At 46.0% G+C, this 26,711-nt stretch overlaps 1 protein-coding gene across 1 annotated transcript; it reads right to left on the minus strand.

The window, feature by feature from the left end:
- Positions 1-308: 308 nt before the first annotated feature.
- On the minus strand, positions 309-10,857 carry ddx23 (DEAD (Asp-Glu-Ala-Asp) box polypeptide 23). Its single transcript, XM_064923359.1, has 17 exons — positions 10,751-10,857; positions 9,128-9,303; positions 7,979-8,104; positions 7,599-7,692; positions 7,420-7,485; positions 7,158-7,296; positions 5,955-6,088; positions 5,307-5,419; positions 4,716-4,859; positions 4,352-4,577; positions 4,095-4,240; positions 3,800-3,977; positions 3,417-3,659; positions 3,109-3,260; positions 2,913-3,021; positions 2,497-2,671; positions 309-1,195 (listed from the first exon to the last, which is right to left on the minus strand). Exons 1-17 carry the CDS (start codon positions 10,751-10,753, stop codon positions 972-974), a joined length of 2,448 nt encoding a protein of 815 aa, XP_064779431.1. The 5' UTR covers positions 10,754-10,857; the 3' UTR covers positions 309-971.
- Positions 10,858-26,711: the final 15,854 nt, after the last annotated feature.

Raw genomic sequence — 26,711 nt, forward strand, 5'->3', positions numbered from 1 at the left:
TGCTAGCTTGACCCGACACTCCTTTCCTCAATTTCTGAGACGAAAAAAGAAGAGATTTCCTGCCTGTCGCTGTATAGAATGCTTTCTATTTAAGAATATATTAGTAAAAATTCTAAGTAAAATAAAACTAAGTAAAATAAACATTACATTTTATGTACTTTTAATGCTGCCATTGTCATGTGCTTTCTTGAACGTTGTAGTTCTTAGGACAGCAATCTTTGATATCAATTCCCTGGACTCAATTGACGAGAACCTTTGTAGGGCTTCTGGTGAGATCAGTTTATGAAAGACTTATTTTAAAAACGGTGTCAGTCAAAAGTTGGGTTTTATTCACTTCATAGAATTCAACGTAGCAAACGTCACATTCCAAAATACTCATCATAACCAGCTGACTGATGAAAGAAACAAACACCACATCGACCATGTTTCTCTGGGAGACAAAAGGTATTCAATGTATTGGTCTTCTTACACAATTTTAAAACTTGTCACAACAGGGCTAACTCCAATTTAAAAAAAATAATAATACACAATCACACTACAACATTTCTGTCTTGGCCTTTTGGGGCTCTTTGAAATAAGTGTAGGTTTGGCGCTCACATGACCTTCCATTAACGTCCCTTCCCCACACAGACCAAGAGGCCCTGTATTCTCCTGGAGCAAAAACCAAAACCTTTTCCTAAACCAGAATATGAACCCCCAGGCCCTTCCATCAGCCTAACATTTCGTACAGTAGCCGGGCTATAGAAGGGGAAGCCTAACAATGGAGGAATGAGAAAGGAGGACTGAAGAGAGTGGCAAGACTGAGAAAGAGAAAGAAAATGAGAAAAGAACAGAAGACACAGGAAGGAAGGTTGGGGGGGATACCGTAGGTGTTGAGAGACTGCAAAAACAGATGATTAAAACGAGTGAAAACCCAGTGTGTGTGGTGGCAGGTCCTAGGGCGGCGTAACCCTTTAACGTGATCTGGCACATCAGGCGAAGATGGTCTCCTCGCGTCTCTTCTTGGTGAGGATGGTACCAGGCTTGTGCTGGGCGTCGGGGTGGTTGGACAGCTCGGGGGGGCAGGTGGACACGGGGCTCTCCAGGAAGGCCTGCTTCAGGTCGTAGAACACTGACGAGTCCTCCTTGGTGAGGAAGGTCAGCGCCACGCCGCTCTTCCCAGCGCGACCCGTACGACCGATACGATGGATGTAGTCTGGAGGGGAGGGCGAAGGGGCAACGTCACAATAAGTAGTAAGACAAAAAGATCTACACAGCAGTTAAAGCATTAAAAACTAAATCCACGACTGAAACTTAAGTCGATCTCAGATCGACTGTCTGGGACCAAGTTAAGCATGTATATTCTGTAAGGTTAACGATCTGCATGCTATGGTGTCAATTAGGGGAAAACACTGCAAGAAACCTTTACTCTTCCACACACACACTGCCCCCAACTTTAAAAACACTAGGCACCAAACAGAATTGAAGGAGCACCAGAAAGAGGTTGATCTTTAATACGGTTAGGCTGACATCAATCTCATGAGCAGCAGACGTTTTTCCTTTCTTCCTGTGCTCACCAAATTGGCCTTGACGTAAGTACTCTCAACTTACCAGCTTATTATATAGCTAGGTAGCATGACTGAACAAGGTTGTTTGTGATCAAACCAATAAGTAGACGCCCGGGATTACTTTCACGGTTTGTGAAATTATAGAATGTGCGTGTGATTCCACGATATAAAGGAGGAGAGGTCGCTCCGGTAATACGGGTCATATTTTTGGAACGGTTTAAGCTGGACACGAGCACTTTTCTTCGCTGTCAAGCATAACTGTCGTGAAGATGCGCTCCAACCGGAAGGTTGCAAGTTCAAATCCCTGAGCTGACATGGTACAAATCTGTCGTTCTGCCCCTGAAGAGGCAGTTAACCCACTGTTCCTAGGCAATCATTGAAAATAAGAATTTGTTCTTAACTGATTTGCCTAGTTAAATAAAGGTAAAATAAAATTTAAAAAAATAAAATTTGTCCTCTGGCTCAAGACAGCGAACTTGCAAAGTCTACTCGAAATGATATTCTTTATATATTATATATAGTTTTTAACTGATGGAGGAATAGATACTCCATACGCCGCTGTGACGGAGAACTTTAACTCCGGTCTACAAATATGGAAGGCAGTACAAAGTCTCTATGGCGTAACAAAATCCAACAGACAGGCGAGTGACCTAGAGCTGGAACGATAAAACTGAAATGATCGACACTGACCATACCGATCACTTATCGCAGGCATTTCACTAAAATCGTTTATTACAAGTAGCCTATACTAGAGAAATGTGATTGTTAAATGGGCAAATTGATGGCTACAACCATAGAAACTAGTAGTGCAACTGTGGTGCACATTAATGTTATAAACATATCGTTCTATTTATCATCATCATATCAATTCAGGGATTTGATCGCGATATCGATTTTTCTCCACGTCGCCCAGCTCGAGAGACCCCAGGGTCAAAGGTCATAGTCTTACCCTCGATGTTCTTGGCCATGTCGTAGTTGAGCACCATGGAGACGTCGTGGATGTCGATACCTCTCCCAGCCACGTCGGTGGCCACCAGGATGTCCTTGGCTCCAGCCTTCAGGTTGGACAGAGCAAATTCTCTCTGTTCCTGGCCCTTGCCACCGTGCAACGTGCAAGCATTGTACTGAAAGAGACCAGGCGAGAGAGGGAGAGAAACATCATTATTATCATCATTATCAACCTCCTGGTTCCTAGCGTAGCCATAGTAGTGGTGAAAGGATGACAAAAAAAGGTCAAAATAGATGTATTTGAGGTTATAGATAGATTTAGCACTGCGTTTGCACTTTTGGAGCTATTCCAGTCGTTACATTGTACCGGGAAAACAAAACAGCACAGCTCAGGTATAAGAAAGTATGAGGTCTCACCCCCATCTTCTCCAGAGACTTGGCCAGCACGTCGACACCCTTCTTCTGGTTGACGAAGATGATGATGGGCGGCTCGAACCCGCGCGCCAAAACATCCAGCAGCCTCTTCCTGGAAGACGAGACAACAAGGGAGACTCGGCATTAGCTACAGCTTCAGGGATAGAAGTGATGTGTGTGTGTCTCTCGAGTCTGTTACCTCTTCTCTCCCTCTCCCATGAGCAGGACCTTCTGTTCCACTCTCTCGTGGGGTTTACCAGCTGAACCGATGTACACCACGGCCGGACGACGCAGGTAGTTACGGGCCAACCGCTCTACCGCCGCGGGCATGGTAGCTGTGAACATGACCGTCTGAGAAACAGAGTGAGAAGGAGAGAGAGAGACGGATGGAAGGAGGAAAGACAGGGGACAGAGAATTCTCTTCTTAAATTGTACAGCTAGCTATAAAAAAAGAAGAAGATTTTCTTCAGTGTGTGTTTATCTGCTACGGCTTTAACAATCTCTCACCTGTCTGTACTTGTGTTTTCCCATCTCGAAGTTCATCTTCATTTTCTCGGGGTCCTCTGCTTCGTCCGTGTCTGGTTTCTGATTGGTCACAGGGATGTACTCCAGGATCTTCTGGACGTCAGGCTCGAAGCCCATGTCTATCATGCGGTCAGCCTCGTCCAGTACCACGTAGGTACAGCGGCCCAGGACCAGGTATCTGTTCTCCAACACGTCTATCAGACGACCTGGGGTGGCTATCACTATCTGGAAACACACGCGTTTACTCAGACCTCACAAGCACGCGTCTTAATATGGGCAATAATATTGTGTGCGTGTGAATCTGCATGTTTGCGTGTCTGTGTGTGCAAAAATGTGTGTGTGTGTGTTGTTTTCTAGTGTCTGACCTCGCAGCCCATCCGGAGGCGGAATCCCTGGTCCTCCCTGGAGATCCCTCCAATGACAGCCACGGTGCGGATACCCAGAGGTTTCCCAAACTTAAGGGTCTCCTCCTCGATCTGTTGCGCCAGCTCACGGGTGGGGGCCAGGATCACTGCATACGGACCCTGGTCCGAGTCCTCAATCCTACAGGGACAGGGGAAAGAGGGGGGTGAGAAGGATGTGTGCTTTGAATGAAGGACATGCAACTCTTGGGAGACTAGTTTGAGGGGTAACCCTCTAGCTGGGGAGGCGACACCTCACCTTTCATCCTTAGGCAGGGTCGTGATCCAGACCAATAGGGGGATGAGGAAGGCAGCCGTTTTACCGCTGCCCGTCTCAGCCACGCCGATGATGTCGCGGTTCTGTAAGCCAATGGGGATGGCTTGTCTCTGGATAGGCGTTGGATCCTGGACAACAAGGGAAACAAAGAGGCCATTTTTTATACAGCAACGGCTTCAGCGCTGGATCAGGGGAATGGCCCAAAGGTGGCGTGTGCATGCCAAGTCCTCACAGCTGACCTTGTAGCCACAGTTGTCGATGACCTCCACAATGTGTGGGGGCAGGTTGTACTCCTTCCAGTTCCTGATGGGGTGGGGGATCTTGCCACCCTTGGTGGTGATACTGTAATCCTCCCTGAAGATACGCCAGTCCCTGTCCGCCATCTCCTCCAGCTTCTTCTGCGACCAGTGCCTGTCATCCCAACGCTGCTTGGCCTCCTTCTTATGAACCTTCTTCAGTCGCACCCTGAGGAGCGGGGAGGGGACGGCGCAGAGGTTAAAGGACGGCATTTACTCGTTTGAAGCCGTTTCAAAAGGCATCGATACCAATGCTTTGTAGTGGGCGTGGTAGTTTGTCAGGTGTGTTTGTGTGCGCGTGACTCACTCCTCCTGCTCCTTCTCCTCCAGTGTGCGTCTCGTCTCCATCATGTCCACGTAGAAATGGGACTGGTCTTTCTTCTGTTGCTTGAGGTCGATCCCAGCGATGAAGCCCCGGCCATACAGCTGGACCTGGTGCTTCTCCTTATAACTGAGAGACGGAGGCAGAGCGGGATATTAGGTGGGAAGAGAGCAGGCGGCATAAGAGAGAGACAAATGTCTATTGAAGGAGCAAAGTTGTTAAAGGTTAGCGATATGCGTCTCTCAGACCCGAAACTGGCACGGGCCTGTTTTCCCACGGTCCTTTTCAGAACGGGTCTGACTGCCCTGTCAATCCCGTTCTGAAAAGGACCGTGGAAAAACAGAGCTGTGCATGTTTCGGATCTGAGAGACGTGTTCAGAACCGGTGAGAGAGAGAGCGAGAGAGAAACTTCCAGCCAGCTCCATAAATAAACAAGTGACATTGACCAAATTAGCCAGTTACGTGTCCTTACAAACAGCCTATAACAAATTACTCCGCATTTCGTCTCTAAGGCCTCTAATTCAGACACGTTGGTGAAACTGAATTCATCATCCCAGCGTTCATATGCAGACTCACATGGGGTTGTAGTCGGTAGACGTGTCTTCAGAGGCATCCCACTCAAAGACAAACTTCCTGTCGTTCAAGTGACGTGTCCGCCGGCGCTTCTTAGTCCCGCCCAGGTAACGCTCCTGATTGGACAGAGACGGCACAGTACACCGGCTCAAACACTTAGTTCAACCAATCATATCAAAGCTCACTCCTCCGAGCCTGTACCACCGCACACTGACTCGGTACCGGTGCCCCCTGTATATAGCCTCGTTATTGTGTTACTTTTTATTTTAGTCTACTTGGTAAGTATCTTCTTCTTCTTGAACTGCACTGTTGGTTAAGGGCTTGTAAGTAAGAATTTCACGGTGAAGTCTACACTTGTTGTATTCGGCGCATGAGACAAAGTTTGATTTGACAAAAAAAATAAAAATTCATCTGAGAATCTCCAGTGAACATGTTTTTAGTCCAGGGTCATAATCACTAGGCACCAAACACAGGACGACAGACAAACAGGCAGGGACGACATCACGTTGTCCAATAAGAAACACTGTTTCCATTTTCTGTTGCAAAAGATTTTGCTATGTTTTGCTACTGTATCCATGAATGAATACAACCCAGAAATGGGCCTGTTTTCCTGAAACCGGCCCATGGCAGAACCTCAATCTCCAGACATACCTTGATGGCCTGGAGCTCCTTGCCCTTATCCTTCTCCTCTCTGATCTTCTGTCTTCCGTCATCCGCTTGGTCCCCGTTGTTCTCCCGCTCCATTCGCTCTCTCCGTTCTCGTCTGTCCCTCTCCTGGGGGTCCTCTGGGACGCGGACAGATACACACTTTGTGAGCCGACAGTATTTTCAATGGAACTGTTAAAACAACATACATCCTAACTCCAAGCACCGTCAGAGACCGAACCAGAGGTCTAACAGTTAGATACCCAACTTCCAGAAACCTAGGTCATGTTCAGTGGGGTGCAACGTCACTGAACGTTTAGATAGAAACACATGATGTAGATGAGACGTGCTTCTCTGTCGTGTAGAATAGGGAATCAGTTAAGTTCTTTAGAAGACATTTCTATCAGCAACATTCAGAATATTGCGACCTGACTAACCCCACATAGAATAACTATCTTCAAAGTAATGCCTGGGGACGTCGAGTTGTGAAGTGAAAGATTCTTTTAGTAATAATACTCATTCACGTTACATTTAACAACTTTAGATTCTACAAACAATAAAAGAAAGTTGCTAGCGACAGTCAGGATAATCATTTGTCACTTGTACATAACTGGCACGTTATTTATTTTTTCTACTACCTGTCGCAAGGCATTCGGGTACTTGCAGTCAATAGCGTAATCCAATACTAACCAATACAACATAAATATGAATGTAGTTCTCTCAATCTCCATCACACAAATTCTAATACAATTACATATGTAAATAACTGTAAAGAAAATATCTTTAGATACAGCTCAATTAATTAACTGTAAACATTAACTCTGTAACCCATTAAGTTACAACACCTCAAGCTTCTCCTACTCACCCACCATCTTCCTCCTGACTAACCCAAAGCCCCTCCTACTCATCCACCATCCTCCTCCGGACTAACCCAAAGCCCCTCCTACTCACCCACCATCCTCCTCCCGACTAACCCCAAGCCCCTCCTACTCACCCACCATCTTCCTCCTGACTAACCCAAAGCCCCTCCTACTCATCCACCATCCTCCTCCGGACTAACCCAAAGCCCCTCCTACTCACCCACCATCTTCCTCCAGACTAACCCCAAGCCCCTCCTACTCACCCACCATCTTCCTCCAGACTAACCCCAAGCCCCTCCTACTCACCCACCATCTTCCTTCCAACTAACCCCAAGCCCCTCCTACTCACCCATCATCTTCCTCCCGATGTCCTGGAACATCCTCCTCTTCTTCCGGTCCTCATCGATAGTCTTCTTCCTCTCCTCAGTCTGCTGCTGCCTCCTTTTCAGAGCCTCCGCCTCGCGCTCCGCCTTGGACAGGAACTTGGGCTGAGAGAGAAAGGCATTCAAAATCATGAGGAGGAACTTAGCTTAACATTCTTAATTCGTACACTCCCATCTTGCTCCTCACCCAACAGATTGACTCTCAAACGAGCACTGTTAAGGTCTCACCTTTGCCTCCGCCTCCTCCTCTGCCTTCTTCTTGGCTAGAAGTTCCTCTAGAGACAGTGGCTGGACCTAAGAGAGATGCAGAGAAATACTCATTATGAAACACAATGCAACTCGAGGTACATCACAACGTGGTAGTTAGCTGGGCTTGGGAGAATAGCGAGACCACTCCCTGGTCTTACCTTGCTTTTCTTCTTTTTCTCATCTTCCTCGTCCTCCTCTTTCTTCAAATCCTTCTCCCTCTTTATCCTATCCTTGGACTTGGGGGAGACGCTTCTGTAAGGAGAAGTAACCACTCGAGTTGAAAAGGTAGCGGAAAACGATTTGAAAATGTCTCTGCATATTGCGTGATGTTTTAAAGACGCATAGCTCACACTCAGTTCCTGAACGGCACAACGTGGGAGTGTTCCAGATAAACATTCTGCTGAGAACCATCAGAGCTTTATAACGCCTCTGGATGGAACCATATCAATACGACACCTTGATCTTGTTATTCGGCTCAAGCCGGCACCGAATAGTCACCCGGTGACTAAAAACACCAGTCTGATTCAAGCCTACAGACCTGGATTTCTTGCTGCAGTCTTTGTCTCTGCGGTGACCGTCCTTATCGCGGTCCTTGCGACCCCTCTCTCGGTTCTTGTCCCGGTCGTGCTCCTTTTCTCTCTCCTTGTCCTTCAGACGGCGATCTCTGGAGGGGGAAGGAAAGGTCAGAGACATAGAAATATTACCAACCTGCGATAAACCCACTGGAAGTTGACTTGAAATGACAACAACAAGGTTCCCGTTTAACATTTACTAAACCGTATTAGCGCACTACATGGCTGCCATTGCACTCAGGCCAGGTTCATCAACGAGACTGCTGCGCAGGCGCACTAGTAACAGAGTGAAAGCCCCCATAATAACAGAAATATAGGGATACTTAAAACATGAACTTAACACCGGACACCTTTCAAATACAGTGGAAAGACCGAGTCAGATAGCATGCGTGGTTCGCCTAGCCAGAATAGTCTCGATCAGTCGGTCGCACATCTTCCCCGCAGGTCGAAACGCACCGCTGCATGAAAAACGTACCTCACTCCAGGGATGGAAGATGTCCCTGTACTCCTAATATTCCCATTATATAAACTGATAAATCGAGAAGATTGAAATACTGCTCATTTTTAATTTAAACAGCCTTTTTCGTTCTCATGCTCGGTAGCGGAAGCCACACCAACCATTTTGGAATGGCACGTAGAACATCGCATTGAACAACAAAGGATAGTCAGCCAATCAGGCTCTGAATGGGCTACTTCGTTGCGCTGTGGAAATGTCAAAATAAAATTCCAAAATGGCTGCTACCTAGCATGAGGACAAAAAAGGCTGTTTAAATACAGCGTTTCCAAACCCTGGTCCTGAAGTACCACCAACAGTACACATTTTTATTGTATCCCTGGACAAGCACACCTGACTCAACTTGTCAACTAATCATCAAGCCCTCAATGAGCTGAATGAAGTGTTTGGCCAGGACCAGGGCTGGAAAACACTGTTTTAGAGAATGGGAATATTAAAGGTACAGCAGCATCTTCCATCCCTGGATTCCATACTGCCCTGATTATGGCAGCAGTGCATTTCAATCCGTAGGGAAGCTGTACGTAATGCCCCCGAAAGGTTGAAACTATTCTGGCAGGTTGTTCGCATTCACCCACGACCAATAATTCTGCGTCATTCAAACCTTTCTGCAGATTTGGATCGGTTACGTTCACGAGAGCGTTGGCGAGGTTTCCGGTCCTTGGACGGGGAGCCTTTGCGTTCACGCTCTCGTGAGCGACTGCGTTTCCGCTCCCGATCCTTATCCTTGACTCCTGAGGTCTCTGCTGCATTGTTCTTGTCGGTTGGATCACCAGCCATCTGTGAGGACAGAATGAATATAGCTTCGAGTTGTAGGTGGTCAAGTCCATGTTACCATCGTCTCAGTGTATTACGTCCCCAACCCCCACTATTAAGTTCTGATTGTACATGAAATCGATGAATGGAGACAACACTTAATGGTGTAACCATCATCCTATCAACTAGCTAATCACAAAAAAAAGACAACGATAATTTGACTCAAGTGTTTTAGTGCTGGGCTGGAATAAATAATTACTGACTGGGAAAAACAGTTTTGAACAGTCATCCTACTCGGAATCCCAAGTCGGAAAAGTAGACATCTTTTTAGAGCTCATACTTTCCGACCTGAAGTTTTTTTTTCTCCCCTAGAGTGTCCATGCTGTGTTCAAGACAACTGGGAACTCTGAAAAATTTGGTTAAATCATGACCTTAGTGATCTTCAGATCAGAAATGTCCAAGTTCCCAGTTTGAACACAGTACCAGTTGCCTTGAAAGCACCACCTGTGTCACTTCCACATCATCATGATGATACAAAATGGAAGAGACACTGTTGCTGCATTCAAACAACCTGAGAGCTCAGGACTCTGAAATCTCAGACTTCAGTGCATTCAAAACAACTGGGAATTGAGGGGGGAGAAATGAGCTCCGACAGGGGAAACGCGATTGTAACTCAGAATTCCATCTCGGGTCTCTTTCTAGAGCTCTGTCTTACTGACCTTTAGATCACTGACGTAATTATGTGACCTCCGAGTTCCCAGTTGTTTTGAACGCGGCATTTGCTTCTTGAAAATTCTATATCTTAAGACAACTGGGAACTCTGAAAAATACAAGGTCAAATCATGACGTCAGCGATCTTTAGGTCAGAAAGTCAGCATTCTCGGAGGCCCGAGTTCCCCAGATGGAATTCTGAGTTGGATGACCATTCAAATAGATTTTTTACCAGTCTGGGGTCCCCCTAGAGTTCTCATGTTGTTTTCAATGTGGCATTTAGACAACTGGGAACTCGGAAAAACACGAGGTTAAACCATTACGTCAGTGATCTTCAGGTCAGAAAGCCGGAGTTCTACAAAGAAGCCCGAGTTGGAATTCTGAGTTGGATGACCATTCAAATCGATTTTACCCCAGTAGGAGCTCGTTTTTTCCGAGTTCCCAGTTGTTTTGAACGCGGAATTAAAAACTTATCTGCTGACATGCAAAACATTCTGGGACAGTATCAACGCTGTGCTACAGAAGAAGAAAAAAAGCGATTTAGTGGATTTTATCTTTAACTTCCTAACGTTACGTAGCTAGATAGCTAACTTTAGATACTAGCTAGCAAGCAAGCTCGTTAACGACTGGGGACAGATTATAGAAATAAAACACGTTTCATGGATTAAAGTCCAAACGTTATTTATAAACACTGCAACTGTAAGGTTTTATAGCATAACATAAGTAGGTAAAATGCATGTATATAACTTAAAATACGAACCATGGTCTCTTAAAAACAAGATGCTTACGAACTATCTTCGTTTTACCAAGCCGCCATGTTGCACGACGCCACAAATGAAAAGAACAGCGGATTCTGAGTCTGGTAATTGTGGTTTTCTAGAGGCGTTGCACAGTGTAGGTTCAGCATGGTGTTAAAACCATTTCCCTACATTTCCCAAGAATCACCGTTACAAGGTTAGGGCCCACATTGTTTAGAACAAGGATACCTAAATGCCTGCGTGTTAATTCGTTGAGCTGTTATGCACGTTTGAAACGCAAGGTGGCGCAACCTTGCTTATGTGTTTTCAACAGACGAGAAGCAAGTCTGTCTGGTACGCTCTGATAGATAGTCGAGTCAATTATGTAGTAGCCTATGTAAACAACATAATACAGCCTATGGATACAGTAGGAGAGATATAAAGAGACTGTTCTGCACATTTATTCATTGAAGATCCCCAAGTTTATGCAATAAACAAGAGAAGTGTCCTTATATTATGAGATGCATCCTGCAGAATGTTCTCATGAGTTACATGTATTGTAGCAAATTATGTTTGCATTCTTTCTTTTATTTGTTTGGAACCTAGTTTACTTGTTAATCCCTGGTCCCCCGTCTAAATGGAACAAACAAGTACATGTAGTCTTCGAGTATTGAGGAATCTTTAGCAAATTGGAATTTAAACAGAGCCCCTCGGACAACTGAAAGGAAGACTGCATTCTAATAATGCTTCTACTTATATAAATGGTGGTAATTTTATTCTTAGATGATGGATGTTGATAATGGTTTAATAATCTGTGTTTCCCTTCCATTGAGAGAGGATCTTATTACAATGTTCCGGAGAAGAGAACGGAAACATTCTATCAATAGAATATCCATTAGGCTTACATTGGTTGAAATTAATTGGTGGCATTCCACTTCTATGCTCACATTTGATTTGATATTTCACTATGACTTTAGTATAACATTAAAAGGAAAGGAAATCCACCATGCAACATCAAAAATTTCCCCTAATTGTGTATATTGCCTATTAGTGAGAAGGGCCTTCGCATTCATCTGCAGTATCACGAAACAGTTAGGTGATCGAGAGATGGAGGGAAAGGGGAAAAGAGACACCCAGTTCCATTTAGCCAGGTGTGATTTAGTCAGCCATCTATTCATGTAGAGACTATAAATCTCGTTCCAGTCATTGAATCACATGTGTTTCTCTCAGAACCAATTCCTGCCCGGCTGCCCCTCACCTTTCCCCCATCTGTCCTTATTGTTCCCCTTTACCCCCTCTGTACAGTCCCTTGCAGCCGCCACTAGATTCCTGGGCCTGCCTCTCCCTATTCCACTATGAGCCACGTGCGTTATATGCTCCACTCTCTACCGACACTGCACTGTAGTCTGCAGATTTTCAAAGCAGAATGCCTCTCTCTGAAATTGAGAATTGTTGTATCTGGAAGATCCGGTTAAAGGATTTGCTTCATCTGCCATTTGGAGCCACAATCTCACATCCACAAGAGGACACACACGGACACAATCCCACATCCACAAGAGGACACACACGGACACAATCCCACATCCACAAGAGGACACACACGGACACAATCCCACATCCACAAGAGGACACACAAGGACACAATCCCACATCCACAAGAGGACACAGTGGAAGTATGGTTGGGTGATAGGGAATTCATTGCTTTTGCAGGATAGCTTATGTCAAGAGTATTAGTCATTGTACCATAACCGTCTTCATATCATATCTCAATAGTAATATTCATATCTCAATCTCTACTATAGTCTGTGCAAGGGTAAACACAGAGTTTAATAAGGACAGACAGTCTCGCCAGGAGCTGAGACGGGAGAGGAACTGATTCTTATTCTGGGCCTGCCTTTGGCTCCAGGGGGACATTGAGAGAGAGGTGCGGAGCAGCTATGGATGAGAAAACTATATCAGCATGGAGACAGATCAAAGTTGATGCTAAACAGGGGTGAAACTGAAATATAACAGGGGGGAAACAATAGATTGATTATTCACTCGGTTGTATAGTAACGGTGGATGCTGTTATGAATATGAGGTGAAGCTGTCAATGAGAATCTTTCTTTCTCTGTATTTTGTTTAGTCTTTCCTCATCTGTGAACTAAAGAGGAGAAGTAAAAGGTGGAAAATGAGGCGCAACTGTAGACAGGATTAATACTGTATCTTCAGATTCATACACAGCTTCAGTGACAGTGTGAAACAAAGCAATGCACTGTCTATCAAACACTGTATTGATTTGAAATGGAATGGAATACAGGCTACGTAATTGAGTTTTAAGGTTGATTGAATGACAAAATATGTATTGAGGCAAAGGGTTTTCTCACAAAGAATGTATGGACACATCAAGGTCAACGGTATGATTGTGTATATTTTTGGTGTAGGAAAAACCTCAGCCGACTGTTCACACACACACACACACACACACTTTATACCATCCTACTGTTGCTATGACAACCGTTCTTGCCACAAAATAAATTGTCTGACAGACAGATTTGAGAGAAAATGTAATGTTATCATGTGTTCTTTTCTTGCTCCTGGCTAAATCATAATAAGTATGGAGCGAAAATTCAACAAAATCCCCCAAATGCTCTAAACTGTACAAACAAATCTAGTGGTTTCAACTAATTGTTATTAAGTAACTGGTTACTTTTTGGGTTTACTTAACTTGTCAGTCCAAGTGTTATCTGAACTAAAAACAATTAGTTGGCCCAAACGTAGCTCCAACATGATGTTATAGGAATTCAATTCCTATATGTTCATTAACCAATTCAATTATAACAAAGCAAAACACTTTGTCCGTTTCTAAGAATTTGTAAGGTTCTTATTTGCATAAAATAGACAAAGATCAGTCTCAATATTAATCAATAGCATTTATTCCCGAGAGCTCTACCCATCATTTCATGTACATTGGTTCATATACCTCTCATTTCGTCATAAATGTCCCTCCTCCTCTAAGACAATGACAAAGCTGCTTTTCAATTCCATTCCAACACATACATATTGCTTATCATATACTACCACATGTTACACAATCTACTGCAAGCCCAAGGGTTTTTCCCCTCCCTGGTTGGGGACCAGACATCTTTCCTGTTGTTAGTTTCACTGTGATCACAAATTGTCTGTTAACACTTCCTCTTGGCCTATGTACAAACATTCTTCACCAGACAGGATATAATTCTGTTAGTTATAATTCTACGTTAAATGTATACCTCATTTAGTCATTATTCATAAAAATAAAAACGTAGCCAAAAATTTAGTTAATGTACGGAGTGTGTAATCAGTGGCAAGGAAGTCAGACGCAGGAGGGCAAAACTTGGTAATAGCCGGAGCAGTTTAATTAATAACAAAACCCAAGGCAAAAAATAACAAGAATAATTGGGTACAAAAACCCGGCACGCACCAAACAACATGTTCACAAGCACTTACAAATAAACAATCCCACACAAAGACATGGGGGGAACAGAGGGTTAAATACATAACAAATGATTGAGGGAATTGAAACCAGGTGTGAGGAAAAACAAGACAAAACACATGGAAAATGAGTCTGCCCGAACAAGGACAGGACCCGACTTCGGCGAGCGAAAGTCGTGACAGTAACCCAGCAGCGAGGACGACCCAGAGGGCGAGGCGCAGGGCGATCTGGACGGTGACGGTGGAACTCCCGCAGCATTGAAGGGTCCAACACGTCCTCCACCGGACGGTACCCCTCCCGCTCCATGAGGTACTGAAGGCCAATTGCCCGACGCCTGGAATCCAGGATAGAGTGAACGGAGTACGCCGGGGCCCCCTCGATGTCCGGAGGGGGCAAAGGAACCTCCCGTACCTCAGACTCTTGGAACGGGCCAACCTTCACCAGCCTGAGGAGAGACACATGGAACGAGGGGTTAATATGGTAATCAGGGGGAAACTGTAACCTATAACAAACCTTGTTCACTCTCCTCAGGACTTTAAATGGCCCCACAAACCGCGGACCCAGCTTCCGGCAGGGCAGGCAGAGGGGCAGGTTATGGGTCGAGAGCCAGACCCGGTCTCCCGGTGCAAACACCGGGGCCTCTCTGCGGTGACGGTCTGCGCTGGCTTTTTGGCGCAGCATGGGCGGCGGCCCATTTCTCCTCCGCGAGCCTGAACCAGTCGTCCACCGCAGGAGCCTCGGTCTGACTCTGATGCCAAGGAGCCAGAACCGGCTGGTACCCCAGTACGCACTGGAAGGGGGAGCAATTAGTGGAGGAGTGGCAGAGTGGCGGAGCGAGTTCTGAGCCATCTCGGCACAGGGCACGAACGCTGCCCACTCCCCCGGCCAATCCTGGCAATACGACCGCAGAAACCTGCCCACATCCTGGTTCACTCTCACCACCTGCCCATTACTCTCGGGATGAAACCCTGGGGTAAGGCTGATCGAGACCCCCAGACGTTCCATAAATGCCTTCCAGACCCTCGAAGTGAACTAGGGACCTTGATCAGAGACTATATCCTCAGGCACCCCGTAGTGCAGGAAGACGTGCATAAAGGGGGGTCCTGTGTGGCTGTCCTGTGTGGCTCAGTCGGTAGAGCATGGCGCTTGCAACGCCAAGCGTCGTGGGTTCGATTCCCGCTGGGGCCACCCATATGTAAAAGTAGTGGCCCCAGCCGACTTGTAAGTCGCTTTGGACAAAAGCGTCTGCTAAAATGGGATATTACCTTTATTTTATAAACAAGGCCTCCGCAGTCTGTAGGGACGTAGGGAGACCGAGCAGAGAGAGGAGATGGCAGAACTTAGAGAACCGATCCACAACGACCAGGATCATGGTGTTTCCCTGTGAAGGGGGGGAGGTCGGTATGAAAGTCCACTGACAGGTGCGACCAAGGCCCCTGTGGAACGGGTAAGGGGTGTAGCTTCCCTCTGGGCAGGTGCCTCGGAGCCTTACACTTGCAGCACACCGAGCAGGAGGAAACATAAACCCTCAAGTCCTTGGCCAAGGTAGGCCACCAGTACTTCCCAACCAAACAGCGCACCGTCCGACCGATCCCAGGATGACCAGAGGAGGGTGGTGTGGGCCCAATAGATCAACCGGTCACGGACAGCAGATGGAACGTACAGACGCTTAGCAGGACACTGGAGGGGAGCGGGCTCTACACGTAACGCCTGCTGAATGTCCGCGTCCAGCTCCCACACTACCGGCACCACCAGGCAGGATGCCAGGAGTATGGGAGTGGGATCCATTGTCCGCTCCTCTGTGCCATACAGTTGGGACAGTGCGTCTACTTTCACGTTTTGGGAACTTGGTCTGTAGGAAAGGGAAAAAAAACAAAACGAGTGAAAAACATGGCCCACCTTGCTTGGCGAGGGTTCAGTCTCCTTGCTGCCCAGATGTACTCCAGATTGCGGTGGTCAGTCCAGATGAGAAAAGGGTTTTAGCCCCCTCAAGCCAATGTCTCCACACCTTCAGAGCCTTGACAACAGTCAACAGCTCCCGTTCCCCCACGTCATAGTTTCGCTCCCTTGGGCTGAGCTTCTTCGAGAAGAAGGCACAGGGGCGGAGCTTCGGTGGCGTACCCGAGCGCTGAGAGAGAATGGCTCCAATCCCAGCCTCGGACGCGTCCACCTCCACTATGAACGCCAAAGAGGAATCTGGATGGGCCAGCACGGGAGCTGAGGCAGACAGAGCCCTCAGGTGACCAAAAGTCGTGTCCGCCTCAGCCGACCACTACAAACGCACCGGGCCCCCATTCAGCAGTGAGGTAATGGGAGCCGTTACCTGGCCAAAACCCCGGATTAACCTCAGGTAGTAATTGGCAAAACCTAGGGGACCGCTGCACTTCCTTTACCGTGGTGGGATTCGGCCAATTACGCACAGCTGAAATGCGGTCTCTCTCCATCTCCACCCCCGAGGTGGAAATGCGGTACCATAGGAAGGAGACGGACTGCTAGAAGAACAGGCATTTCTCAGCCTTGACGTACAGGTCATGCTTCAACAGGCGACCAAGCACCCTGCACACCAGGGACACATGCTCGGCGTGTGCAGCGGAGTATATCAGAATGTCATCAATATGCACCACTACACCCTGCCCGTGCAGGTCCCTGAAAATCTCATCTACAAAGGCTTGGAAGACTGATGGAGCATTCATCAACCCGTACAGCATGACAAGGTACTCATAATGCCCTGAGGTCGTACTGAATGCCGTCTTTGTCACGGTCGTCCTCCTCTCCATCTGAAGAGGAGAGGCGAGAAGGATCGGAGGACCAAAATGCGGCGTGGTATGTGTTCATCATTAATTTTAATAAAGAAAACACTGAACACTGAAACACTATACAAAAACAATAACCGAAATAACAACCGTGAAGCTAATGAGAACTGTACTGAAACAAGCAATCAACATAGACAATCACCCACAAACAAACAGTGCAACCCAGGCTACCTAAGTATGATTCTCAATCAGAGACAACTAATGACACCTGCCTCTGATTGAGAACCATACTAGGCCGAAACATAGAAATCCCCATCTTCTACTCGTCTCCCTCCAGGATACGCACGATGTTGTAAGCACTCCTGAGATCTAGTTTGGTGAAGAAGCGCGCTCCGTGCATTGACTCAATCGCCATGGCGATAAGAGGTAGCGGGTAACTGTACCTCACCGTGATCTTATTTAGGCCTCGGTAGTCAATACACGGGTATAGCCCTCCATCCTGTTTCCATAGCCTCCGTCTCCACCTGTGAGAGGGGATACACGTGACTCCTGGGAAGTGCAGCGTCTACCAGGAGATTTCTCGCACAATCGCCCCGTCGATGGGGTGGTAATTGAGTTGCATTCTTTTTGGAGAAGGGGAGAGACAAATCGGCATATTCAGGGGGGAATGCGCATGGTGGAGACCTGGTCTGGACTTTCCACCATAGTAGCACCAACGGAAACCCCTAAACACCTCCCCGAGCACTCTCGCGACCACCCCGTGAGAACCCTCCGTTGCCAAGAAACAGTGGGGTCATGACAACCTAACCAGGGTAGGCCTAGCACCACGGGAAATGCAGGAGAGGCAATGAGGAAGAGACTAATTCTCTTCTTGTGACCCCCCTGCATCACCATACCCAGAGGAGCGGTGGCCTCCCTAATCAACCCTGACCCTAATGGTTGACTGTCTAAGGCATGAACGGGGAAGGGCACAACCACGGGAACAATCCCTAAACTAAGGGCGAACGATCTATCTATAAAATTCCCAGCGTTGGATCAAGGAGTGCCTTATGCCTGAATCAAGGAGCGCTTTATGCTGTGAATGTGGGGAAATCTCAGGGAAAGAAACTTACAAAAACATGTGTGCAACAGAGGGCTCTAGGTGAGAAGGGTGCCGGCTCACCTGGGATGAGGCCAGAGTGCCCTGCCTGCTGCCTCGATCCCCAACCAACCCGGCACCGACCGGCAGTGTGACCTCTGCGGCCACAGATGGTGCACGAACCAGAACCTCCTCCAGTCTCTCTACGCACAGCACCTCCCAGCTCCATGGGCACCAGAGTGGCGGTGCTGGGGGATGGAACCAATAGAATCCGATCTGGACGTCCGCGGGTGGCCAGCAGGATATCCAGCCGAATGGACAGGTCCACCAGCTGGTCGAAAGTGAGGGTGGTGTCCCTACAGGCCAACTCCAGACGTACGTCCTCACGCAAACTGCAGCGATAGTGGTCGATCAGGGCCCTATCATTCCATCCTGCGTCGGCGGCCAGGGTCCGAAAATCCATGGGGAACTCCTGGGCGCTCCTCGTCCTCTGCCTCAGATGGAAGAGACGTTCACCCCTGGGTGGATGGTCGAAGACTGCCCGGAAGCGGCGGGTGAAATCCTCAAAATGGTCCAGTGCCGCCACTCCTTCTCCCCACATGGCGTTGGCCCACTCCAAGGCTTTCCCAGAGAAGCACGAGACGAGGGGGGACACCTTCTCACGACCTGAAGGAGCCGGGTGGACGGTTGCCAGGTAGAGGTCGAGCTGTAACAGGAAACCCTGGCAGCGTGCAGCCGTCCTGTCATACTCCCGGGAAAGGGCGAGACGAATCTCACTGGGACTGGGTGAAGGGGAGGGCGAGTAATGGAGACCCTGGTTGTACTGGTGGAGGCGTGGGAGGAACTCCCTGTCTCTCCCAGCGCTCCATAGTTTGGACAACGCGGTCCATGGCGGCGCCAATATGCCCCACCAACATTAGACAACTCTACAGAAAAAATAAAAATAGCTGAAATCAGTAATAGTCAGATTAACTGATAATTGACACAGCCATTGAGACGTAGCAGGAAGATCAGAATGCCATGTTCAAAACAACTGGGAACTCTGAAAAATACGAGCTCCGACTGGGAAAAATTGATTTGAACAGTCATCCAACTCGGAATTCCAACTTGGGAACTCGGGTCTCTTCTAGAACTCCGACTTTCGATCTGAAGATCACTGACGTCATGATTTGACCTGGTATTTTTCCAAGTTCCCAGTTGTTTTGAATGTGGCATAAGAGGTTGTGAGTTCAAATCCCAGTTGAATAATAATTACTGTATACATGAACATGCATAATGTAATCATCTATGTCAACTTATGTAAGTTGAAAACATTGTATGTCAAAAGCATTGTGTGTGTGTGTTATGAGTTCAACAGCCTTTTTTTTAGATAAGATGAACAAATAATAATTTCTAGTTGAATACGAGACAAGTTCAGCAAACACATCATTTTAAAGTTGACTGAATTTTTGCCTACGTTTTCGCAAGTTGGAGCTAAGTTTGGGCCAACAATTCTTTCAGTTCAGGTAACACTTGACTGAAAAGTGGACTAAACAAAAGAGGCCGTGGAACCAGTTACGTGATAATATATTATTTACAGTGTATCATCGACCTGATACGACGTGACGTGCTCTTACTGGATGGATGTTCCCTCCTGCTTCTCCTGTGTGAGGAAGGAATTGCCTCAGTCCCAGAGGAATGTCCAGAGTTCATACACCTTGGCAGAGGGCTCAGCCTTCCAAAGGCCACAATAGTCATCAAACAGCTGAGTAGAACAGTTGTTGTGCGGTGTACACCCATCCGATGACCACAGAGTAGAACAGTTGTCGTGCGGTGTACACCCATCCGATGACCACAGAGTAGAACAGTTGTCGTGCGGTGTACACCCATCCGATGACCACAGAGTAGAACAGTTGTCGTGCGGTGTACACCCATCCGATGACCACAGAGTAGAACAGTTGTCGTGCGGTGTACACCCATCCGATGACCACAGAGTAGAACAGTTTTCGTGCGGTGTACACCCATCCGATGACCACAGAGTAGAACAGTTGTCGTGCGGTGTACACCCATCCGATGACCACAGAGTAGAACAGTTGTCGTGCGGTGTACACCCATCCGATGACCACAGAGTAGAACAGTTGTCGTGCGGTGTACACCCATCCAATGACCACAGAGAAGAACAGTTGTTGTGCGGTGTACACCCATCCGATGACCACAGAGTAGAACAGTTGTCGTGCGGTGTACACCCATCCGATGACCACAGAGAAGAACAGTTGTCGTGAGGTGTACACCCATCCGATGACCACAGAGTAGAACAGTTGTTGTGCGGTGTACACCCATCCGATGACCACAGAGAAGAACAGTTGTTGTGCGGTGTACACCCATCCAATGACCACAGAGGAGAACAGTTGTTGTGCGGTGTACACCCATCCGATGACCACAGAGTAGAACAGTTGTCGTGCGGTGTACACCCATCCAAGGACCACAGAGTAGAACAGTTGTCGTGCGGTGTACACCCATCCAAGGACCACAGAGTAGAACAGTTGTCGTGCGGTGTACACCCATCCGATGACCACAGAGTAGAACAGTTGTCGTGCGGTGTACACCCATCCGATGACCACAGAGAAGAACAGTTGTTGTGCGGTGTACACCCATCCGATGACCACAGAGTAGAACAGTTGTCGTGCGGTGTACACCCATCCAATGACCACAGAGAAGAACAGTTGTCGTGCGGTGTACACCCATCCAATGACCAGAGTAGAACAGTTGTTGTGCGGTATACACCCATCCAATGACCACAGAGAAGAACAGTTGTTGTGCGGTGTACACCCATCCAATGACCACAGAGAAGAACAGTTGTTGTGCGGTGTACACCCATCCGATGACCACAGAGTAGCTGCAGTTGTCTGTTCTACAGTACACAGAGCCTTCAGAAAGTATTCACACCCGTTGACTTTTTGTTGTTGTGTGTATTACAAAGTGGAATTCAAATGGATTGAATTGTCATTTCAAGTCAACGTTCTAAAGGAAATACTCTATTAATGACAAAGTGGAAGAAACATTTAAACATTTGTAAAAGATTCATGAAAAAAAACAAAACACTAATATATCTTGATTAGGTAAGTATTCAAACCCCTGAGTCAATTACATGCTCGAATTACCTTTGGCAGCTATTACAGCTATTACAGACTTACTGGGCAAGTCTATAAGAGCTTTCCGCACCTGGATTGTGCAACATTTGCCCATTATTCTTTTCAAAATTCTTTAAGCTTTGTCAAATTGTTTGTTGATCATTGCTAGACAACCACTTTTAGGGCTTGCCAAACTGTAACTCGGCCACTCAGGAACATTCAACGTCTTCTTGGTATGCAACTTCGGTAGACATTTAGCCTTGGGTTTTAGGTTATTGTCCTGCTGAAAGGTGCATTTATCTCCCAGTGTCTGGTGGAAAACAGACTGAACCAGGTTTTCATCTAGGATTTTGTCTATGTTTAGCTCCATTCCATTTTTTTATTCCCCCCCCCCCCACCCCCATCCCACCCTGTCCTTAATGATTACAAACATACCGATAACATGATGCAGCCACCACTATGCTTGAACATTTGGAAAGTGGTACTCAGTAGTGTGTTGTATTGTATTTTCCCCCAATATAACACTTTCTATTCAGGACTTTGTATTGCTTTGCCACATTTTTTGCAGTATTACTTTAGTGCCTTGTTGCAAACAGGATGCACGTTTTGGAATATTTTCTATTCTGTTCAGGCTTCCTTCTTTTCACTCTTGTCAATGAGGTGAGTATTGTGGAGTAACTACAATGTTGTTGATCCATCCTCAGATTTCTCCTATCACAGCCATTAAACTCTGTAACTGTTTTAAAGTCACCATTGGGCACATGGTGAAATCCCTGAGCGGTTTCCTTCCTCTCCGGCAACTGAGTTAGCTTATATCTTTGCAGTGAATGGATGTACTGATACACCATCCAAAATGTAATTAAAAACTGTAATTATTAATAACTTTGCTCATAGGGATATTCAATGTCTATTATTTATTTTATTTTACCCATCTACCAATAGGTGCCCTTCTTTGCGAGGCATTGGAAAACCTCCCTGGTCTTTGTGGTTGAATCTGTGTTTGAAATTCACCGCTTGACTGAGGGACCTTACAGATAAATATATGTGTTGGGTACAGAGATGAGGTAGTCATTCAGAAATCATGTTAAGCATTATTATTGTACATACAGTGAGTCCATGCAACTTGTTATGTGACTTGTTATTTATTTTGGCTTGCCATAACACAGGGGTTGAATACTTACCGACTCAAGACATTTCAGTTTTTAATTCTTAATTAATTTGTATAGAAATATATATACGTAGATGTATAGAAAAAAAATGCCACTTTGACATTATAGGGCAGGGTGTGTCGGCCATTGACCAAAACATCTCAATTTAATCCATTTTAAATTCAGGCTGTAGCATTAAAAAAATAAAGAAGTAAAGGGGTGTGAATACTTTCTGGAAGCACTTTATGTACTGTACCCTATTCTGCAGTGAATGTAGTGAGTAGCCAACACAAGAACTGGCATGAGAACTGAATAGCGATTGGGAATTCTAACTGACCTAATTGGCTTTTGTTTATCCAGCAAGTTTAGTTCATCTCTGTTATGGTAGGTACATGGTTTGGTAGCTCTGCCATGTGAGATCATTGGTCATTTTGCATGATCGTTAGGAGTGTGCAAGTTGAATCACTTTTAGCAAGTGTTGCGTAATATACAAGCACTGTCCTAATGGCCCAGGGATGTGTGTCTATACTATAGGCTTTGGAAGAAGACGTCAGTGGTTTCTTGTATAAGGCGAAGTAGTGTTGCTTTAGTGTTCATTTTGGTTTCAAAATCATTTGCTTGTTTCAGATTATTTTTTTTGTCTTTGAAATGCACACAAATGAGCCTACGCACAACCTTGTCTTGAGTCAAGGGAATGCAGGAAAGATAAGCCGTGCTATTTGTTTCAAGGAAAATTAAGACTATAATGCAAACTAGACCAAACAAAACCTCCAATCAGCAGATGAGCTTCAGTAACTTGACCTGACCTCCATATATCTATACTCCTCAGACCTACAACATAAACGTCCAGCAACCCACCCCCTACCCACATCCCAAACCCCCAAAACGCCCTGCGCCCGATCCCCAACCCCTTATGCCCCCGATGCCAAGCACCGTTGTCTAATTAGATAGCTAAATGAGCGCATTCACTGTGAACATGCCCACGGGGCAAGCCAAACTGGGGGGGTTGGGACAGGCAGGGGGATGGGGAGGATGGCAAGGTGGGGGGAACAGGATGGGTAAACTTATGGGGTCTCTGTAGTAGGGCAGATGGGGGAGAGGGTTTGGCTGGGGGGGCTGGCTGATAGTCACATAAGAGGACGTCGCTCCAGCAGACGTGAACAGAGTTCAGTCATGCGTGAGCGCCAACTGGGCCGCTGCTGCTTACCTCTATCGAAATACACATGGGAATAAGAGATATGCAGAGCACACAGGATAAACTGCTTAGTAGTATACACAGGACAGATGTACACGCACGCACACAAACAGATAAAAGGAACCACATAGGACTGAACATAGAAACACATGGGTACGCGTCAATAACGTAGGGTTCAGGCCATAGCACACATTCTAATAACCACTATTGCTCATCCCACTGCTCCAATTACCATCACCATCATATAGGTTGATTATAAATTAGAATTTGATCTTAACTGACTTGCCTCGTTAAATAAAGGTTCAATAAATAAAATACAAATGATGATGAGCAAAAGATGGTAAACCAGACAGAGAAGACTGATTGAATAATAGGAGCGTCGTATTAAGAGAAAGGCCTGTACTATCAGTGGTCGACATTTTACAATAAATTAGGTACACATTGAATTTGATTGTGAGCACATTAAGCATGCTAAAATGGTTTAATATAGCTCATATTTACAGTATATGGCTATGTCCTGCGGGTGTGGGGACAACAGAAAGGCCCTGGCATATGCTGTCTGGGGAAGTCGACGTGATTCATTGGGAACCCCAGAGCACACAGCCATGCACAGACTGATGCTACAGGGTTGCCTGAAGTCATGACATCAAAATAGCTCTGGATAGAGAAATCGAACAGGAAAATATGTCATGACTGAGGTTCACTTATATGAAGTCCTATGTGATCATATATATATTTGTCACATGCGCCGAATACAACAGGTGTAGTAGACCTTACAATGAAATGCTTACTTACAAGCCCTTACCAACAATGCAGTTTTAAGAAAAATAAGAGTTAAGAAAAATATTTACTAAATAAACTAAAGTAAAAAATAATAGAGCAACAATAACATAACAATATCGAGGCTATATACGGGGGTTGTTACCAAATCAGTGTGGGGGGGGTTACGCTTCTGTGTGTTCTTCTGTCTTATAAACCGGGGATGTTAAATTGGTCGAGAGAAACAGATCTGCACACGTGCATACAAACATCAAAAATACAAATAAACACAGCCGCCCCTCCCTCCTAGCTCAATCGAGCCTGTGTTTTAGAGCCCCGTTTCTACACCACGAGACAGGAATTATGGCAGTCACAGTGGCCGCAGCACCGCTCGCTCAGAGGGAGGCAGAGGGAGGCTTTGTGTTGTTCTGTGTGTCATTGGGTGCAGATAGCCCATCAGTAATCATGCAGCATAGCCCTGAATCCCCTCCCTCACCCCGTCTCTCCCTCCTGCTGTTGCAGTGCCGTGTCTGATAGAGGCGTTGTGTGCATGTGTGCACGCGGGGTGCCATTTCTGATAGATGATGTACTTATTTGGTAACGAGCATCACTGCAGATCGGCCATTTTCCCCGTCTAATAGTTGAACAACCATCGCTCCTCAAGAGGATTTCAGACCAGTTGGGCAGAACTCTTCCCCTAAATCACCCTCTCTCCGCTCCTAATTCCCCCCTGCCAGGTCCCCCACCTCGGCTAACCCCTCACCGCCTCCCACCAACTTTCGCCTCTCTCTTCCATTCACGTGGAAGAAGAGTAAATCGCCCTTTGTCAAGACTTCATAGACCAGTTGCTGAAACATCCGGCCAATCCCTTTGTTTTATATTACTGTATATATATGACCATTGTCATATACAGCTCTATTTCTTACTTACAATGCATCCATTCACAATGGCTGGGGGAAAAGAAAAATAAATAGCATATTTATGGTCATGATGATTGGGCCTTTATCCAATGTTGATGACACGTTTCAGAAATGTGCTAGATTATTTTTTTAAACAAACAGGTTGATTTATGTTATTTTGTCATCATGATGTTTGGCTTTGTACTCATTGAGTCTAATCCAACAATACAATGCAAATTCCTTATTTACGGGCTCCTAACCAACTGCTATTTTATTTGTTTTTTCGCATTGTTTGTAACTTATTTTGTACATAAAGTTTCTGCTACTGTCTCTTATGACCGAAAATAGCTTCTGGACATCAGAACAGCAATTACACACCTCAAACTGGACTAAGATTTTTTTCTTTAATGACTCCTGGCGCAAAGGATATGCTGCTTTCCGGAGACCAGGCCCAAATCCCTGTCATTTGCATGAAGAAAAGGGGGAGATACAGAGGGAGAAGGTCATGGTGACTTGTGAGGATTCGGAGGCGAGTGAGTGAATAGCCACTACCATCAGTTCTATTGGCCAACGTGCAATCACTGGAAAACATACTCAATGATCTAAGGTCGAGACTATCCCTACCAACAGGACATTAAAAAATGTAATATATTATGTTATGTCATGGCTGAACGACGACACGGATAATATAGAGCTGGCTGGGTTTTCCATGCATCGGCAGGACAGAGAAGCTACGTCTGTTAAGACGAGGGGCGGGAGTGTATGTCTATTTGTCAATAACTGCTGGTACGCAACGTCTAATATTTAAAAAATCTAGAGGTATTGCTCGCCTGAGGTAGAGTACCTGATGATAAGCTGTAGACCACACTATCAACCAAGAGAGTTCTCATCTGTATTATTCGTAGCTGTCTATTTACCACCACAAACCGATGCTGGCACTAAGACCACACTCAACGAGCTGTATAAGGCAATAAGCAAAGAAGAAAATGCTCATCCAGAAGTAACGTTCCTAGTGGCTGTATAATGCAGGCAAAATTAAATCCGTTTCACCTAATTTCTACCAGAAAGACATATGTACAACCAGAGGGAAAAATTTGCCCTCAATTTGGCAAATCTGACCATAATTCTATCCACCTGATTCCTGCTTACAAGGAAAAACTAAAGCAGGAAGTACCAGTGACTTGCTCAATACGGAAGTGTTCTGATGACGCGGATGCTACGCTACAGGACTGTTTTGCTAGCACAGACTGGAATATGTTCTGTGATTCATCCAATGGCAATGAGGAGTATACCACCTCACCTCAGCTTCATCAATAACTACGTGGACGATGTCCCCACGTTAACCGTACGTACATATCCCAACCAGAAGCCTGTGCATTGACTCGTTAGTGCTATGTAATTTTATTCTGTTACTTTTTATCAAAAATTTACTTTAGTTTATTTAGCTTTTTTTTACCTTTATTTAACTAAATCAGTTAAATAAATCAGTTAAGAACAAATTCTTATTTTCAATGATGGCCTAGGAACAGTGGATTAACCGCCTGTTCAGGGGCAGAACGACAGATTTGTACCATGTCAGCTCGGGGGT

The sequence above is a fragment of the Oncorhynchus masou genome, chromosome 18 (assembly GCF_036934945.1).
Source record: "Oncorhynchus masou masou isolate Uvic2021 chromosome 18, UVic_Omas_1.1, whole genome shotgun sequence".
Classification (NCBI taxonomy): Eukaryota; Metazoa; Chordata; class Actinopteri; order Salmoniformes; family Salmonidae; genus Oncorhynchus; species Oncorhynchus masou.